Here is a 19,972-nt window from a genome sequence, read left to right on the forward strand (position 1 = left end):
TTGACGTGGCACTCGAGTCGAATGGGAACGCCCTGCAGCTCACTTACATTTTGCCTTTACAGTATTGAAGAAAAAGTCAGCAAACTGAGAAAGATCAGATTAACGATGAAGATGAACCATGAACAGACTATGGGAAGTAAAATAGTTATGAGACCATCCAACGAGAAAAATTGCCGTCGTTATAATTATTTGTCATTTTTTAACTGTAGACTGATCCCATATCTGTAGGGGATAACAACTATCCATCCAATCAGGTACGAGAAGAAGTAGAAACGTGACGTTTGACTTTAATTATGGAGAAGTCTAAATGAGATCCTTGGGACGTAACAACTCTGTTACCCGGTTGAAGTTCACGTTTAAAAGTTTAAACCAACTTCTTATTTCGAAAACACCCCATGTGCATCGATATGAGTCAGAAACATTTATTCTACGGTCAAAATTGACTACAAAGTGTAAATAGGATAATTTTGGTCATAAAGTCAGTCTTGTCCAAAATTGAGTTTTGTGAGACTTCTGGTCATGACAGCATTACAATTGGCGAATTCCTTTGCCCAGGTGTTGCTGACGCCTGTCAGATCTTACAACGCATGGAAAGGTATTTTAAGTATCAGCTAACCACATCATATGTTATAGCAATCTGTCAGTCGATGATGTGAATATTACACGTTCAAAACAACTGGGAACTCGAAACTCTAAAATCTCTAACTTCAGTGCGTTCAAGACAACTGGAAAATCGGATTGAACAAGTCATCCAACTCGGAATTCCAAGTCGAAAAATTCGGCATCTTTCGAGAACTCTGACTTTCCGACCTGAAGATCAGTTGTTTCTAAATTCCATAATTTTACTTTCTAGATTAGTGTGTCTTGTTGTATATGGTTAGATATTACTGCACTGTTGGAGCTAGGAACACAAACATTTCGCTACACCCGCAATAACATCTGCTAAATATGTGTATGCAACCAATAACATTTTATTTAATATGTCTCTAAAGCACCAATAACGGATTAGCTGACAACATCACAAAGACGAGGCACACACTTCAATTGGGCAGAAGTCTCCGTGTTACTGTGATTCTGGATGGCCAGATCGCTATCAACAATGACAAAAGCAACCATTATGGAAATTGGAGGTGGCTCGTTTAGTCATCTTGTTCTTGATACTATGTCTTGCTTTGAGGTGTTTGACTGATGTCACATCTATGGTAATATGGCTCGAATTCACTAGCCAGCTAACCAACAACTATAATGATGCATTTAAGACAAGTGCTCATTGTGCAAATGTATTTATGTTTTCAATAAACATTGGAGACAAATACATGTTATCAATAATCTAAGCCAACCCTGTCTGTTTTGCCCCATAGTTGCACATGCGTCTACAACAACTAACCTGTATATGCAAAGTCTGAGCAGAGGAACACGACCAACGTAAACGAAGGTTGCGTTTGTTTCAAACCTTCCCACAGCTTCCTACAGTAATCGGGCGTGTTCCTCTGCCCAGGTGTGGTTGACGCCTGTTAGATTTTTACAATGCATGGATAGGTATTTTATGTATCAACAAGTCACATATGTTATAGCAACCTGTTAGTGACACAGTCGATGATGTGGGAGCAACCATTGGTTAATGCATGCAGCGTCTGAGCAGGGGAACGTGACCATAATCAGTTCGGAATGCAGCTGCATGCGACCCAATCATAATGTCCATGGTAAATTTGGGTTTACTTTGAATATCCCTATGGGGTTGGTCAGGAACCATTGGTAAATTAGACAATATGTTAAAATTCCAAGAGCTCCACATTTCAATGACTTAACTTCAAACCAACTTTAAATTGTATAAATTCATATACAAATCAAATCCAAATCAAATCTTGAACGCATTAAATTAGAAAAATAAAAAGTGTGTAAAATGAAAATATTGCCTCATTTATATTGTGCAATTTATAGACAGTCCCTGACTAGCCCCGAGCTAGGCTATCCAAAGGCAAACCAACTTTTCCACAGTTGCATACCAGCCGGCAGAAGCTACACTAAGCAAAAAATATAAACACAACATACAACAATTTCATGCGGTCTGGCCAGAAAAAGCATGACATGCCATACTCCCTTTATCCAGACAGCATCAGAGGGGCGCTGTTTCACTCGCTCGGGTGCGTGTTTCTGTCGGCTCGTGTCTTGGTCCAATAAATTATCAATATTTTATTTGGACGGGTAAAGAGGTACGGTGGGCCAGGCCACGTCTAAGATGTTGGTTGCTTTTATAGGAGACCAGAATTCATATGCTTCATGTAACGCCTACAAGAGGACTGCATGGACTTTCAAAAACCATGTGATCAAAGGTAATTTAGTTGACTGTACATTTCTAGTTACAAGCTACAGCCGTTACCTGCATTATGGGAGGCTCCATTGTCAACCAATCATTAGGAAGTTTTTGTTTGACTCACGTGAATGTGATGGAAGACCTGACTGAAACAGGAACCAATTTTGCCGCAATTCATGTAACAGTGGATATGTACAATTGAATATGGTATGAGGCTCTCTCACCGATTGATAGTACGAGGTACACACATACGCTGAGTGTACGAAACATTAGGAATAACTTCCTAATATTGAGTTGCACCACCTTTTACACTCTGAACAGCCTCAATTCGTCAGGCCATGGACTACAAGGTGTTGAAAGCATTCCACAGGGTTGCTGGCCCATGTTGATTCCAATGCTTACAAGTGTCAAGTTGGCTGGATGTCCTTTGGGTGGTTAACCGTTCTTGATACGTGGGAAACTGTTTATCATGAAAAACCCAGCAGCATTGCAGTTCTCGACACACTCAAACAGGTGTGCCTGGCACCTACTACCATACTCCATTCAAAGACGCTTAATTATTTTGTCTTGCCCATTCACTCTCTGAATGGTATACATGCACAATCCATTTCTCAATTATCTCAAAGCTTAAAAATTCTTATTTAAACTATATCCTCACCTTCATCTACACTGATTGAAGTGGATTTAACTGTTGATATCAATAATGTTCCTAATGTTATGTACACAGTGTATATTTAGTTTGTGAGTGTGTGATATGGGGGTTGGAGACATGTTTATTTTTACATTACAAAGACAAACTTGTATTAACAATGTCAACACCGCCATGTTGTACTGAGCCTTGCTGTTGGAAAACCACATCAGTGTCTGACTTCACTCTTCGACTTTTGTCTACAGCAGTTTGCTTTCGCGTGACTACTCAAACGAGCTCAAGGTTAGGGGGTAGGGACGTCCCAATAATCCCAATAGCACTAACCATTTAATGACGTCTGCTGCTGCTTCCGGGAAGATGGCCGGCTAAACAATGACAACATATACCATTCTAGAAATCAAGAAGGGAGAACTTTTCGCTTTTGCAAACTACTTGGATTAACCAAAGTGTTCGGAATAAATGCTTGCATTTAGATAGTTTATTTGGTGACCGTGTGCATGCATGTTAAATTACTGTTTGAGTTTGCTAAATTAGCTCGCACATGCGAAGTAGCTAACATGTCAGCTATTGGTAGCTAAAGTTGAAACCCGCAACTGACGTATTATTGAGTTCAATGATCGAGAAATGGATAGGAGACACGTTTACAGTGCTGGCTAGTGTCGAAACGTGCGATATTTTTTTATCGGTGTGTCTCGCTGGTCGATTGCTATGTTCCCGCAGCTGCATGCAACTGTCTAAAACTTAACTAGCTAGCTAATTTTCCTTGATTCACTCATTTCAATGGCTCACTGTAGTTCATCAGATCCAAGTGGGAAGATACCCCGTCCAGATAGTAGCGCAGTATTGATGGCAGGATCTCCCGGAACCGTTGATCAGGCAATGAAGCCGGTGTTGTTTGAAATATTTGGAGAAATTTGGAACGTCCAGGCCCGACTCGGGCAAGGCGTCTCGGCCTCCGTATACCGGGTGAGCTCGGGAAGGACGAGTACGGCCGCCGTTAAGGAGTTCCTGGCGGACGCTCAGGGCGGAGATTACGGGTACCACAAGGAGAGGTCCGTGCTGGAAGACATCCAAGGACACAAAAACATCGGTACGGAACTTTGTATTGTAATATGGTTGTAACGTTACTGTGCACAATCTCTGGAATTACAGAGCTCGTCTTCTAGTGTTCCTGGTCATCGATGAGGTAATCTGAGAATCAAATTATGAATCGTATTACAAAGGGTTTAGCCTCGTACTTGAAATGTGTTTTTATCAAGCTAATTGCCTGTCCGCCATTACAACCAAGTCACAAATCTCAATCTAGTCTCTGATCTGTCATAGTAAGCTGTTTTTCTGGCAACGCTGGTTTTTAAAGCCTTCATTGGCATGTCGTAAAGCCCTTCTCAGCCACGTCAAACGAACACCTGATGATGATGACCCTGACTGACGCATCGTAATAACTAGAGAACGACCGATATGGATTTTTTTAGGGCAAACATCAATTCTTGGGGGTCAAGGAAGCTGATATTTTAGGCTGATATTCAGTATACATAATGCATAGATTTGAAAACCAAGCAATACATTTGTTTTTACCAATCTACCTACATAACAACATAAAGGTAATACTTTATTTTGAATGGTAAATCTCTTGATAAAGTGGGTTAATTAAGATGGTATAGGTGTAACCGATGTGAAATGGCTAGCTAGTTAGTGGTGGTGCGCGCTAGCTGCGTTTCAATCGGTGACGTCACTTGCTCTGAGGCCTTGAAGTAGTGGTTCTCCTTGCTCTGCAAGGGCCTCGGCTTTTGTGGAGCGATGGGTTACGATGCTTCGAGGGTGACTGACGTGTGCAGAGCGTCCCTGGTTCGCGCCCAGGTCGGGGCGGAGGTCAAGTCTATACTGTTACATAGGCATACTCACAATACAGGTGAATGCATATTCAATAGGAGTATGTGCATGCATTGAGTTATTGCGCTTGTTTTGGCTGATCTGTGGAGTCTATGGTGCTACAGATGACAAACTATGTTTGCCTTCCATATGGAAGGACATCATATAGGCACAGATGTTAGTTTGAGAATATAAAATAACATAGACTCAATGCAAATGGGTCCAACATGATGACTTGTGGTCACGGATTCTTATGAAACAAGTATTTTTGTTGTTGTCATTTTCTGTGATCGGAAAATTACTTTTTTTTTCAGCTCCCAGGATGAAATTTGAAATGACTCAATTGGCTAGTTCAGCTATCTGTCAATAAATGGCTGGGTTGTAACTAGAGGTCGACCGATTATGATTTTTCAACGCCGATACTGATTATTGGAGGACCAAAAAAAGCCGATGTGAATACTCAGACAAGTCTTCTATGTTTTTATATCAGGGTGATAACCTTGCTTTACAGATCACATCAGTGTAACCTCAAGGGAGGGATGCATTTTTTGAGTATTTAAACAGAGCCCCCAACTTTACCACCGAAACAAATCTGTGCTTATTCTGACTGTTCCATTCCTGTATGTCTCCATAGTAACGCTATATGGGGTGTTCACCAACCACAGCCATGTGGGTGTGGCCACACGCTGCCTGCTGCTAGAGCTGCTGGATGTCAGTGTGTCTGAGCTGCTGGTTAGTACCCAGGGCCAGGTGGGCAGCCTCCAGAGTGGTGGTGCCCAGCAGCAGGGCCACTCCATGTGGCTGGTGCAGCACTGCGCAAGAGACATCCTGGAGGCCCTGGCCTTCCTCCACCGAGAGGGCTACGTCCACGCAGATCTCAAGCCCCGCAATGTGCTCTGGAGCGCAGACGACGAGTGCTTCAAACTCATCGACTTTGGACTCAGCTTCAAGGAGGGTAACCAGGTGAAGTGGAGTTGAGAACAGGGATTGGTGTGGGCTACATACCTCTAAGGGAGGGTTTTCAAGTTGGTTTTAGCATCTTTGTACGTTGATCAGTTATGCATAAAATTAGTTGACATACAACAAGGAAACAATTATATGGACCAGGCTAAACTTTGGTGTGTGTGGTTTCCTGCCCGTATAATAGTGTCCGTTCTTTCCTTGTGTGCTCCAAGGATGTGAAGTACATCCAGACGGATGGGTACCGTGCCCCGGAGGCTGAGCTTCAGAACTCGCTGGCCCAGGCGGGGCTGGAGGCGGAGGGTAACTCTGGCTGCTCGGCCACTGTGGACCTCTGGAGCCTGGGTATAATACTGCTGGAGATGTATTCCGGCATCAAACTCAAAGACACTGTCAGGTCACCCAAGTGGAAGGTATGTCCACAGCACGGCACTCCGTCTCTGGGCCTGTATTGCCACTATACTGACTGTGTAGGCTTTTGTTCCACCCCAGCACAAACATACCTATTTAAATGACTGTTCTTTACCACATTATTGTCATATACAATGCAGTGGACTCTGATCCACCTGTAGCTAATAGATCAATATGTTCTTCACATACAGTGCTTTCAGAAAGTATTCAGACCCCTTCACTTTTCCAAATTTTCTTACATTACAGCCTTATTCTAAAATTGATTTAAATAGTTTTTTTTCACCCCATCAACCTTTATTAAAAAGGAAAACTGAAATATCACATTTACATTAGTATTCAGACCCTTTGGCAGCGATTACTACCTCGAGTCTTGGGTATGATTCTACAAGCTTGGCATACCTGTATTTGGGGAGTTTCTCCCATTCTTCTCTGCAGATCTCTCAAGCTCTGTCAGGTTGGATGGGGAGTGTCAATGCACAGCTATTTTCAGGTCTCTCCAGAGATGTTCAAGTCCGGGCTCTGGCTGGGCCACGCAAAGACATTTAGAGACTTGTCCCCAAGCCACTCCTGTGTTGTCTTGGCTGTGTGCTTAGGGTCATTGTCCTGTTGGAAGAGGAAACATTCAACCCAGCCTGAGGTCCTGAGCACTCTGGAGCAGGTTTTCATCAAGGATCTCTCTACTTTGCTCCTTTTATCTTTCTCTCGATCCTGACTAGTCTCCCAGCCCTTAAAAAACACCCCCACAGCATGATGCTGCCACCCATGCTTCATTGTAGATTTGGTATGTGCCTTTTACTGAGGAGTGGCTTCCATCTGACCACTTTACAATTAAAGCCTGATTGGTGGAGTGCTGAGGAGATGGTTGTCATTCTGGAAGGTTCTCTCATCTCCACAGAGGAACTCTGGAGCTCTTTCAGAGTGACCATTGGGTTCTTGGCCACCTCCCTGACCAAGGCCCTTCTCCCCCGATTGCTCAGTTTGACTGGACGGCCAGCTCTAGGAAGAGTCCTGGTGGTTCTAAACTTCTTCCATTAAAGAATGATGGAGACCACTGTTCTTGGGGACCTTCAATGCTGCAGACATTTTTTGGTACCCTTCCCCTAATTTGTGCCTCAACACTATTCTGTTTGAGCTTTACGGACAATTCCTTCAACCTCATGGCTCGGTTTTTGTTCTGACATGCACCGTCAACTGTGGGGCCTTATATAGACTGGTGTGAGCGTTTCCATATCATGTCCAATCAATTGAATTTACCACAGGTGGACTCCCAAGTTGTAGAAACAGCTCAAGGATGATCAATAGAAACAGGATGCACCTGAGCTCATTTTCAAGTCTCATAGTAAAGGGTCTGTATAATTATGTAAATAAGTTATTTCTGTTAATTTTTTGTAAAAATGTCTAAACCAGTTTTTCCTGCGTCATTATGGGTTATTCTGTGTAGATTGACGAGGAACATTATTTAATACATTTTAGAATAAGGCTGTAAGGTAACAAAATGAGGAAAAAGTGAATGGGTCTGCACTTTCTGAATGCACTGTACACAGATAAGACATTTAGGTAATATACATTTATTAGACAGATATGGGTGTGTTGTCCAACCTGCTGTTATGTTGCCTACTGTTCTTTGCTCCTGCAGGACAACAGTGCAGCGATAGTCGACCATATCTTTGCCAGTAACAGTGTGGTGTGTCCTGCTATCCCTGTCTATCACCTCAGAGACCTGATCAAGAGGTAACAACATTCATTCATTCATTCATATGCATTTTGTTTTAGTTTGTGCATAAATGCAGACATTTGATACATTGTAGCAAATTGACTTTGCTCCCTTAAACATAAGTTGTCATTTCCAAAATTGTAAACTTATTGAAATGCATGTGATGATTTTCCTGAGAGAGGGGTTCCTAACGTTGACATTATTGTTTGTGTGCACTTGCAGCATGCTTCACAATGACCCCAAGCACAGAGGTACAGCCGAGACGGCCCTGCTTAGCCCTTTCTTCAGTATTCCCTTTGGTAAGTCAGAAACACCAATACAAAGTCCACAGCAGACATTTTGTTGTGTTACAAACTGGAATTGAAATGGATTTAATTGTTTTTCTTTGTCATTGATCTACACAAACTACTCCATAATGTCAAGGTGAGAAAAAAAATCTACAAACGCTTACAAATGTAATAAAAATATAGTCGTTGCATAAGTATTCACCCCATTTGTTTAGGCAAGCGTAAATTAGTTCAGGAGTCAAATTTGGCTTAACAAATCACATAGATGAAATAATAGTGGTTGCCAGAATTTTTGAATGACGATCCCTTCCTCTGTCCACATACATACAACGTTTGTAAGGTCCCTCAGTCAAGTATTGCATTTAAAGCACAGATTCATCACCAAAGACCCGGGAGCTTTTCGAAAGTCTCATAAAGAAGGGCAGTGATTAGTAGCTGGCTCACAAAAACAAATCAGACATTGAATATCTCTTTAAGCATGGGCAAGTTAATAATTATGCTGTTGATGATGTCTTAAACCACCCAGACACGTCAAAGATACCGTTGTCCTTCTGAACTGAGCAGCAGGACAACAAGGAAACTGCTTAGGGATGTCACCATGAGGCCTTTGGTGATTTTTAAACCGCTACAGAGTTCAATGGCAGTGCAGGGAGAACAGAGGATGGATCAACAACATTGTAATGACCTCAATGACAGAGCGCAAAGAATACAAATATACAGAATAAAATAAACTTGCATCCTGTATACAACCAGGTACTAAAGTAATACTGTTAAAAAAAACACAAAGGAAAATATATTTTGGTTTAAATGCAAAGCTGTAATATTGGGGAAAATGCAACACGTCATTGAGTAACCGCCTCCATATCTTCAAGAATGGTGCTGGCTGCATCATGGTATGGGTATGCTTGACATTGGAAAATACTGGGGAGATTTTCAGGATTAAAATAAAGGCGATGGAACTAAGCACAGGTGAAATCCTAGAGGAAAACCTGCTTAAGTCTACATTCACCAGACACTGGAAGATGAATTCACCTTTCAGCAGGACAATAACCTACATACACCATAATGCCAAATCAACAATGGAGTTGTTACCAAGAAGTCAGTGAAGTTTCCTAAGTGGCCAAGTTACAGTTTTGACTTAGGTCTGCTTGACAATCTATGGTAAGACTTTGCTGTCTAGCCATGATCCCCGAAACCTTGACAGAGCATGAATCATTTTTACCCAAGAAGACTCACAGCTGTAATCGCTGCCACCAAAGGTGTTTCTAACATGTATTAACTCAGGGCAGTGAATACTTATATAATCAAGGTATATTATCGTTTTGTTTTTCATAAAAAATACAAACATTTTTCTAACACGTTTAAAAAAACGTTTTATTTCACCTTTATTTAACCAGGTAGGCTAGTTGAGAACAAGTTCTCATTTGCAACTGCGACCTGGCTTTGACTTTGACATGTATTAGAATTTTGTGTGGATCTTTGACAAAAAAAAGTACAAATTAATTTTAATCCCACTTTGTAACCCAATAAAATAAGAAATCCAAGGGGGGTGGATTCTTATGATAGGCACTGTACCTCTTTCTCAGCCAGCTCATATGATAGCTTGCATTATAGCATAATCTAATCTCTCTCTGCTCCTGATCCCAACCCTCTTTTTTTCCTCTATGCTTTTAATCTACCTCTTTATGATATGCATATAGAATTTTCACTGAAAAAAAAAATATTATAATCATAGTAGGGAGGTTGGGTGGAGCTGTATAAACCATAGAGAAGGCTTCTTAAACCTATTGATTGAAGAAATGTGTGACAGCTCCTCACATAGAAGACTTGGTTCTGCTGCCCTCGCCTGTTCTGCGCCTGCTCAACCTGATTGACGACAGCCACCTACACAATGAGGAGGAGTATGAAGGTAGGGAACAGAATAAATTTCTCCTTCAGTTGGTCATTTTGAAGATCGGCGATGGAAATACACTGGGGCTCGTGGAACCACAAGTCAGTGCCACGAGTCATCGGTGAACTTAACCATATGATGAGGCTATATATAGACTCAGTGGTATGATATTGCCATGAGCAGCAGCAAGACTATGCACTAACAGAGTATCTGTACATGTGGGACCAAAACAGCTGAGAAGTTTGTCTGCGCTCTTAGTTGTTGCGGAAGTCTGCACAATTCTGCTGTGCACTTTATGTGTCGCTGACTCTAGCTTTTAAAGGGACACTGCAATATTCTGTCAATAAAGACATTTTTCTACTTACCCAGAGTCAGGTTAACTTGTGGATAAAATGTTTGTCTCTGCATGCAGTATGAAGGAAGTTAGAGGTAGTTTTGCGAGTGTACCGGTAGACTTCCAGTCATTTAACACGAGTTAGCATTGGCTTGCAAAACTACACTGCCTACAGAAAGTATTCATACCCCTTGACTTATTCCACATTTTGTTGCGTTACAGCCTGAATTCAACATTTATGAAATACATTTTTTTCTATCACCCATCTACATACAATACCCCATAATGACAAAGTTAAAACATGTTTTTAGAAATGTTGGCTAATTTATTTAAAATTAAATGTATAAATATCTCATTTACATAAGTATTCATATCCCTGAGTCAATACATGTTAGAATCACCTTTGGCAACGATTACAGTTGTAAGTCTCTAGGAGCTTTGTACACCTGGATTGTACAATATTTGCAGTTTTTTATTTTATTCTTCAAGCTCTGTCAAGTTGGTTGTTGATCATTGCAAGACAGCCATTTTCAAGTTTTGCCATAGATCTTCAAGGTGATTTACATTCAAACTTTAATTAGGCCACTCGGGAACATTCAAGGTCGTCTTGGTAAGTGTAACCGATGTGAAATGGCTAGCTAGTTAAGGGTGGTGCGCGCTAATAGTGTTTCAATCGGTGACGTCACTTGCTCTGAGACCTTGAAGTAGTGGTTCCCCTTGCTCTGCAAGGGCCGTGGCTTTTGTGGAGCGATGGGTAACGATGCTTCATGGGTGTCAGTTGTCTATGTGTGCAGAGGGGCCCGGGTAGGGGCGAGGGGACGGACTAAAGTTAAACTCTTACATAAGCAACTTGTGTAAATATGGCCTTGTGTTTTAGGTTATTGTCCTGCTGAAAGGTACATTTGTCTGCCTGTGTCTGGTGGAAGCAGACTGAACCAGGTTTTCCTCTAAGATTCTGTCTGTGCTAAACTCTATTCCGTTTCTTTTTATCCGAAATAAAAACTCCCTTGCCGATGACAAGCATACCCACAACATGTTGCAGCCACCACCATGCTTGAAAACATGAGTGGTACTCTGTGATGTGTTATGTTGGATTTGTCCCAAACATAACACTTTGTATTCAGGAAATAATGTTAATTTCTTTGCCATTTTTCTTTGCAGATTCACTTTAGTGCCTTATTGCATAAAGGATGCATTTTCAGGACAGGCAGCCGTCTTTTCACTCTGTAATTTAGGTTAGTGTTGTGGAGTAACTACAATGTTGTTGAACCATCCTCAGTGTTCTCCTATTACAGCCATTAAACACCCTCTAACTGTTTTAAAGTCGCCATTGTCCTCATGTTGAAATCCCTGAGCGGTTTATTTCCTCTCTGACAACAGAGTTAAAAAGGACACCTGTATCTTTGTAGTGACTGTGGGTATTGATACACCATCTAAAGTGTAATTAATAACTTCATCCTGCTCAAAGGGTTATTCAATGTCTGCTTTTTATTTTTTACCCATCTACCAATAGGTGCCTTTCTTTGAGAGATATTAGAAAACCTCTGGTCTTTGTGGTTGAATCTATTTGATATTCACTGCTTGACTTCGGGACCTTTCAGATAATTGTATGTGTGGGATACAGAGATGGGATAGTCATTAAAAAATTATGTTAAACACGTTGATTGCAGACAGTGAGTCTATGCAACTTTATTATGTGACTTGTTAAGCACATTTTTACTTCTGAACTTATTTAGGCTTGCCAAAACAAAGGGGTTGAATACTTATTGACTCAATTTCAGCTTTTCATTTTTAATGACTAACAATATCATTCCACTTTGACATTGTGTGTAGGCCAGAGACGAAGTCCAACTGGAATACGTTTTAAATAGAGGCTGTCACACAGCAACATTTGGAAAAATTCAACGGGTGTGAATAATTTCTGAAGGCACTGTACATCTAACTTCCTTCATACTGTGAGCAAAAACATTTTGATCTGCTTCTGGGTAAGTAGAAAAATATATTAATTGCCAGAATCGTGCAGTATCCTTTTAAAACATATGATCAGATGCTACATTGTGAATTAAAAAAATACATGGAAATGACACCATTTTTTGTGTCAAAAATGCCCCTGAAAATGTGACTTTCGAGCAAAATGATGCTGTTGTGTTGTCAGACATCTTGGAGGACATGAAGGAGGAGTGCCAGAAGTACGGCTCTGTGGTCTCTCTTCTCATTCCCAAGGAGAACCCAGGCAAAGGACAGGTAAGACACACACAATCCCCAAAACCAGGGGTCTATTGTCATTTAAATACTTCCATACAAATTAGAAATTTGTACATATTGTAGATCTGCATTTTTACCGTCTTGACTTAATCTGTGTGTGTGTGTGTGTGTGTGTGTTTCCCCCAGGTGTTTGTAGAATATGCTAATGCAGGCGACTCCAAAGAGGCCCAGAGACTGCTGACAGGACGGACCTTTGACAGGAAGTTTGTCGTTGCCACATTCTACCCCCTGAGTGCTTACAAGAGAGGCTACTTGTACCAGACCGTGCAGTGAACACACACACACACGCGCACTGAGAGCTCACACACCGTTAGTTGAAGCGCCTAGGCCCCATTCAGTCAGTCTCTGTCATGGTGTGTATACTTACAGCTGAAGTTGGAAGTTTACATACACTTAGGTTGGAGTCATTAAAACTTGTTTTTCAACCACTCCACACATTTCTTGTTAACAAACTATAGTTTTGGCAAGTCGGTTAGGACATCTACTTTGTGCATGACACAAGTAATTTTTCCAACAATTGTTTACAGAGATTATTTAACTTATAATTCACTATATCACAATTCCATTGGGTCAGAAGTTTACATGCACTAAGTTGACTGTGCCTTGAAACAGCTTGGAAAATTCCCGAAAATTATGTCATGGCTTTAGAAGCTTCTGATAGGCTAATTGACATAATTTGAGTCAATTGGAGGTGTACCTGTTGATGTATTTCAAGGCCTACCTTCAAAATCAGTGCCTCTTTGCTTGACATCATAGGAAAATCTAAAGAAATCAGCCAAGCCCTCAGAATTTTTTTTGTAGACCTCCACAAGTCTGGTTCATCCTTGGGAGCAATTTCCAAACGACTGAAGATACCACATTCATCTGTACAAAAAATAGTACGCAAGTATAAACACCCTTGGACCAGCTGTCATACCGCTCAGGAAGGAGATGCGTTCTGTCTCCTAGAGATGAATGTACTTTGGTTCGAAAAGTGCAAATCAATCCCAGAACAACAGCAAAGGAACCTGTGACGATAATGGAAGAAACAGGTACAAATGTATCTATATCCACAGTGAAACGAGTCCTATATCGACATAACCTGAAAGACCTCTCTGCAAGGAAGAAGCCACTGCTCCAAAACCGCCATAAAAAAGCCAGACTACCGTTTGCAACTGCACATGGGGACAAAGGTAGTACTTTATGGAGAAATGTCCTCTGACCCACTTGGAATGTGATGAAATAAAAGCTGAAATCATTCTCTTTACTATTATTATTATTAAGACAAGGAATTTTTACGACTATTAAATGTCAGGAATTGTGAAAAACTGAGTTTAAATGTATTTGGCGTATGTAAAGGTTTATGTAAACTTCCAACTTCAACTGTATATCAGATCACCACTCTGCTTTCTGCAGCCTCTAGGGCCAGAGTTAACCTAATATGCCCTGTAGCTTTAATTACCGTATGTAGCTACAGAATGGATTATACAAATCTGTCCTTTCACAATTTTCCATGTCCTCCTATTGGGATGTATACTGCTGGAGTCTGCTTTTAACATTGATCCAGATTGGCCATATGTTTATCAGAGGGAGATGGCTTGACTCTCAGTAGATGGATAAATCCATACGTTCCCACTCCACACTGGGCTGATGTCAAACCCGAACAAGAGAATGACTTTATCTCACATACCTTTTTATAGAGCACAAAGAGTACAGTACCAAGTGCCCTATGGGTTTCTCTCGTAAACCTGGCAGGCTGTTTAGCTTGGGGCCCTAGTTTTTTTTCACACTCAACTACTTGAATGTTATCTTTAAGTAATTGAAACGGTTCCTACTGATTGATCTTGGGTCTCTTGTTGAAGGCTGAGCCACAATTTCATCTTATCCAAAGTTACCTTCCTATGACATATTTTGTCTATGAGATGACTTGAATTCTGAAGGTACCACTCAAACATCAGTAGAATCACGTTCTGAGACTAAAAATCACGTTCTGAGACTAAAAGTCCAACCATTCAACTGTGGCACTTTTCTATGGTACATAAAAAAAAATATATACTTTTTTTTGTAATTTCTACCATATGTTTTTATATAATAATTTCTACCATATATAGTGTTATTCAATTTTGTCCAAATTGCCACATATACTATGTTTACTCCTGATTGGTTGGGCTGATGTGAATGGAAGTTAAGTTTTCGATACGTTATGAAAGGGATGGGTCATTCCCTAGCTCTGTACAGTACATAGCAACAAGCCTACTGTACGCTCAGAACCCATGAATATGGTTTTCACAGTTGAATATTTCAGTTGGAGAGCATTACAGCTGTGTCAGTGTTGTAGCCGACTATTCCAGTTCTGTCTGTCTCTGAGTTTTATAGTCTGCATGACAAATCAATGTGTGAGAACAGCTAGTTTAGGTGTGACTATGGTGAGATTATAGGCTACAAAAGTCTTGAATTATTCTATGTCGTGTGTTGAAGATGTTGAAATTAACAACAAATTGTTGCATGCACTGAACTGAAATGTTAGAGGCAGTATTTATTCTGCATTTTTGACTCTCCCCCATGTTTGTCTGCTGCTCTTATTCAGTCCAAAGACCCTGTGAATCTTCGGCGGGGCACAGGGGCTTCTGAATCAGTAGGCTGGCATTGAAACTAGAACGGTTTCAGGCAGGGGGCTAGTGGCATTCTGCCCATCTATATAAATACTGCAGCACCCCTTAGCGGTCATGCTGGAGAAAGGCCTCGTCTTCCTCTCCTATACTATACCTACAGTAGCTGATCTTCCAAAGCTCCGTCCTGCCTGTCCAACCTTTCCAGATGCTTTTTTAAGTTGTTTGAAAAAGAGACCATATTAACATGGGCAAAAAATAACTACTATTTAAAGCACATTATTGTTGATACACTGCGATTTACTCCATTTGTAACTCACACTTCCATTCAACTGGCATCCTGCGACAAGTGTGGATGCTGATTGAGACATCGTTGACGACGTCCTGCCTATGTGAAGTACTGACTCTAGGACCTCTGGGTGATGTACCACCAATATGTGAGGTGAGCCATCCACTGCCTTAGCTACAGTACCTTCTATGTGTTTATAATCTAGAGTCTACCACTATAATGTTCCCATTTACTATATTTGTTGATGTTTTGGCACACTGTCCCTTCAGTGTGTTATTCAAAATAGATATCAATGATTCCTTTCTAATCCCCACAACCATAGAGCATGATGGCATTTCTTCATGGACAAATGTTCATGAAGGTTAGAGATTTAAGGTTAGAGATTAGTGTGTGTGTTTACATGTATATTAATTTATAGGTTTGTATGTGGGGAGGCCTGCATCCTCCCAGTTTGTTGATAGGCATTATGTTTCATTCAGGTTTATTAGTGGAGTTATGCTGTTACAGAACTGATGTTGTCAGAGATTTCACAAATTGGCGATTTCCTGAACTGAATTGAATCATCCCTGCTTTACAGCACTGATCAAATGAAATAAAAATCTAAGTCAGCAATGACATAGACCAATCCCCCGTTGCCATATGGTATTAAAAAACCCCAAAGATGACCAGATTGAAATGAGGTGTTTTATTGTCAATGTTTTGTCTGCTAGGCAATATTGAAGGAGTCTCCAAAGACTACAGCACTGATACCAATGTGTTATATAAATCATTTCCCTTCCCCACTCAAAAGACAATCATGATAGTTTTTTAGCAACATGTCTCCTTTGGGTTTTGTGAAAGCCTGCCTCATTGAGCAGCTGTCAGCCCCCCTGTTACAAAGAACAACTGTCTCCAACAGAACTAAAACTGATTTGAATGTGAATCTGATCTGTGTGATCAGGATTACCGAAGGCACATATTATGAGTATAAAACAAGTGTTTGTATGTATGATGGAACAAGCGCGTGTGAGAGTCCATGCATTGCCACACAGAAAGAACCCTGTGATTGTAAGTCTGTGATTATATGTTCGTATTGTTTCCATATCTCAAAATAAAGAAAGGTACTTGACTATGTCTCAACAATATATGTTAGTCCTATATGTCTCTTTTTATGGTCTGGACCAGCTAAATCAATATAGTGTAAAACTACACATGATGTAATAGCATAGTACTGCCACTAGGGATCAGCACAGCTGTACTTTACAACATACTGCTACCACTAATAGATTTTTGTTACTACTTCTGCCACTTTCTTTAATCTAACGAGACATATTCTTATTTACAATGACGGCCTACCCCGGCTAAACCCTGATCCGGGCGATGCTGGGCCAATTGTACGCCACCCTATGGGACTCCCAATTAATACCGATTGTGATCCAGCCTGGAATCTAACCAGGGTCTGTAGTGACGCCTCTAGCACTGAGATGCAGTGCCTTAGACTGCTGCGCCACTCTGGAGCCCATTGATCCCCACAGTTGTCTCGCTGCTGGGTAGAACAGACCTCACATCCACACAAATTAATAATCTAATCAGGCCTATTGATCTCTGTTATACTCTGATCGATTGCCCTGCCATGCTGTTTTTACCAAGAAGCAAACAAATAATTGCTTTTCACAACTCTTTTGGGGTGGAAGGAGCTGTGCTGACGGAGAATTATTAAAGGAATAGAAGTCAAGAGAACTCTCTCCCATAGTGGGAAAGCCTGGAGCTCAGGCTAACTTGTCATAGTTAAGTACAAAGCCAGTCAGTATCAAGTGGTTAACACTATGATGCCTTGAATACATATGAACCCATGAAAGATGTAGTGTTGTATCAAGACCAAGTTTATTTATTTACAATTGTAGGTATTAAAAATACATAGTAGGCCTACATTAGAACTTGGATAGACCTCTCAAACAAGTAAAAACAAACCCAATGAATACAGTGTGAGGAGTCAAGCTATAAGAGCAGACCCCCTGTAGCACTCTGCATTCCACAGCCCCCAACACATTGTCCTGCTGCTTCCTGTTACTGTGAATAGTGAGACTTTCAGCCCATTTATGGGCTCTCTGTTTACAGCCTGCCCCATAAAGAGGGCCTTGTCTGACCTGGGCTCAGCCACACTGGGCCCCTGGAGAACAGACCAACGCCTGGATGACGGAAGTAAGAGACTTACCCATATTCTCTTTCTCTCGTACAAGTTTGAAGGGTCAAACTTTGGGTCAAACAAAATCCTCTGTCTGCAGTGATTCATGGCTCTCAGCCTGGAGTTGGTCATTGGTCTGCTGATGAAAAGAGGGGTAGAACTAGAACAAGGAATAGTCTGTCCTAGAGGGCCTGTCAGACAGGGATGTAATTAATCACTGTCTGTCGCAGGCATGTTCCCTGGAGAGAGGGGAAGCGAGGGAGATAGAGAAATAAGCTGAGAGCAGGGGAGTGAGGGACCCGCAGGGACCTAGTCCAGAGAGGATCAGCACAGCACCCTCATCATATCTGAGAGGATGGAGGATAGAGTGGGAGTGTACACACACACACACACACACACACACACACGCACACGCACACGCACACGCACACAGATTGATAAGGCTGATAAAGCCTATTCGCCTTGCTGAGGCGGACATCCATTGAGTGTAATAATAATATATAGTAAGTGCAATACAAGTAAGTGCTTTGCATCTTAAAATAAAAGGGTTGTACTAACAAAGAAACAAAAACCATAGGAAGGTTAAATGAAAAATGTAAAGTGTGTCTTCAGCAGGGATTTATAAAGAGTCACTGAATCTGCAAGCTTGATCATCTCTGGCAGACCACACCAAAGTCCAGGGGCCTTAATGGAAAATACTGGTCTCCTTTGTTTTCAAACTAGATTTTGGAATGGTCGACATTGCCCTGCCAGAGGATCTCAGGCTGCGTCCTGGTTCATAGGGAAGTTAAAGATCAAGATATAGGATGGGGCTAAACCAAGCCTAGCCTTAAACGTGATTAATACAATTTTAAAATGTATTCTAAAAGTGACTGGTAGCCAGGGTAGCTAAAATAGGTATGATATAGTTACATTGTCCTGTGCCTGTTAAAAGCCTAGCTGCAGCATTTTGAACTAACTGTACTAACTGTAGATGATGGAGGGCTCCTGAGTGGCACAGCTCTCTAAGGCACTGCATCTCAGTGCTAGAAGTGTCACTACAGACCTGGTTTGATTCCAGGCTGTATCACAACCGGCCGTGATTGGGAGTCCCATAGGCGGTGCACAATTAGCCCAGCGTCGTTTGGGTTAAATCAAATCAAATCAAATTTATTTATATAGCCCTTCGTACATCAGCTGATATCTCAAAGTGCTGTACAGAAACCCAGCCTAAAACCCCAAACAGCAAGCAATGCAGGTGTAGAAGCACGGTGGCTAGGAAAAACTCCCTAGAAAAGCCAAAACCTAGGAAGAAACCTAGAGAGGAACCAGGCTATGTGGGGTGGCCAGTCCTCTTCTGGCTGTGCCGGGTAGAGATTATAACAGAACATGGCCAAGATGTTCAAATGTTCATAAATGACCAGCATGGTCGAACAATAATAAGGCAGAACAGTTGAAACTGGAGCAGCAGCACGGCCAGGTGGACTGGGGACAGCAAGGAGTCATCATGTCAAGTAGTCCTGGGGCATGGTCCTAGGGCTCAGGTCAGTTGAAACTGGAGCAGCAGCATGGCCAGGTGGACTGGGGACAGCAAGGAGTCATCATGTCAGGTAGTCCTGGGGCATGGTCCTAGGGCTCAGGTCCTCCGAGAGAGAGAAGGAGAGAATTAGAGAACGCACACTTAGATTCACACAGGACACCGAATTGGACAGGAGAAGTACTCCAGATATAACAAACTGACCCCAGCCCCCGACACATAAACTACTGCAGCATAAATACTGGAGGCTGAGACAGGAGGGGTCAGGAGACACTGTGGCCCCACCCGAGGACACCCCGGACAGGGCCAAACAGGAAGGATATAACCCCACCCACTTTGCCAAAGCACAGCCCCCACACCACTGGAGGGATATCTTCAACCACCAACTTACCATCCTGAGACAAAGCTGAGTATAGCCCGCAAAGATCTCCGCCACGGCACAACCCAAGGGGGGGGGCGCCAACCCAGACAGGATGACCACATCAGTGAATCAACCCACTCAGGTGACGCACCCCTCCAGGGACGGCATGAGAGAGCCCCAGCAAGCCAGTGACTCAGCCCCTGTAATAGGGTTAGAGGCAGAGAATCCCAGTGGAAAGAGGGGAACCGGCCAGGCAGAGACAGCAAGGGTGGTTCGTTGCTCCAGAGCCTTTCCGTTCACCTTCCCACTCCCGGGCCAGACTACACTCAATCATATGACCCACTGAAGAGATGAGTCTTC

General features: G+C 41.9%; 1 protein-coding gene across 4 annotated transcripts; it reads left to right on the top strand.

The window, feature by feature from the left end:
* Positions 1-3,266: 3,266 nt before the first annotated feature.
* On the top strand, positions 3,267-16,695 carry LOC135513038 (serine/threonine-protein kinase Kist-like). 4 transcript variants are annotated; one of them, XR_010451483.1, is made up of 8 exons: positions 3,267-4,053; positions 5,467-5,795; positions 6,008-6,205; positions 7,840-7,934; positions 8,140-8,216; positions 10,015-10,113; positions 12,263-12,414; positions 12,585-12,674. XR_010451483.1 is itself a non-coding variant. In XM_064935690.1 (8 exons), exons 1-8 carry the CDS (start codon positions 3,744-3,746, stop codon positions 12,965-12,967), a joined length of 1,344 nt encoding a protein of 447 aa, XP_064791762.1. In that variant the 5' UTR covers positions 3,270-3,743; the 3' UTR covers positions 12,968-16,695. The 4 variants fall into 4 exon arrangements, 2 of the variants coding, with proteins under 2 accessions (XP_064791763.1, XP_064791762.1); XR_010451484.1 differs by having other exon boundaries at positions 12,263-12,384; positions 12,585-12,673; XM_064935690.1 differs by lacking the exon at positions 12,263-12,414 and adding an exon at positions 12,821-16,695 and having other exon boundaries at positions 3,270-4,053; positions 12,585-12,673.
* The last annotated feature ends 3,277 nt before the right edge of the window (positions 16,696-19,972 follow it).

The sequence above is a fragment of the Oncorhynchus masou genome, chromosome 24 (genome assembly GCF_036934945.1).
Source record: "Oncorhynchus masou masou isolate Uvic2021 chromosome 24, UVic_Omas_1.1, whole genome shotgun sequence".
In the NCBI taxonomy this organism is placed as follows: domain Eukaryota; kingdom Metazoa; phylum Chordata; class Actinopteri; order Salmoniformes; family Salmonidae; genus Oncorhynchus; species Oncorhynchus masou.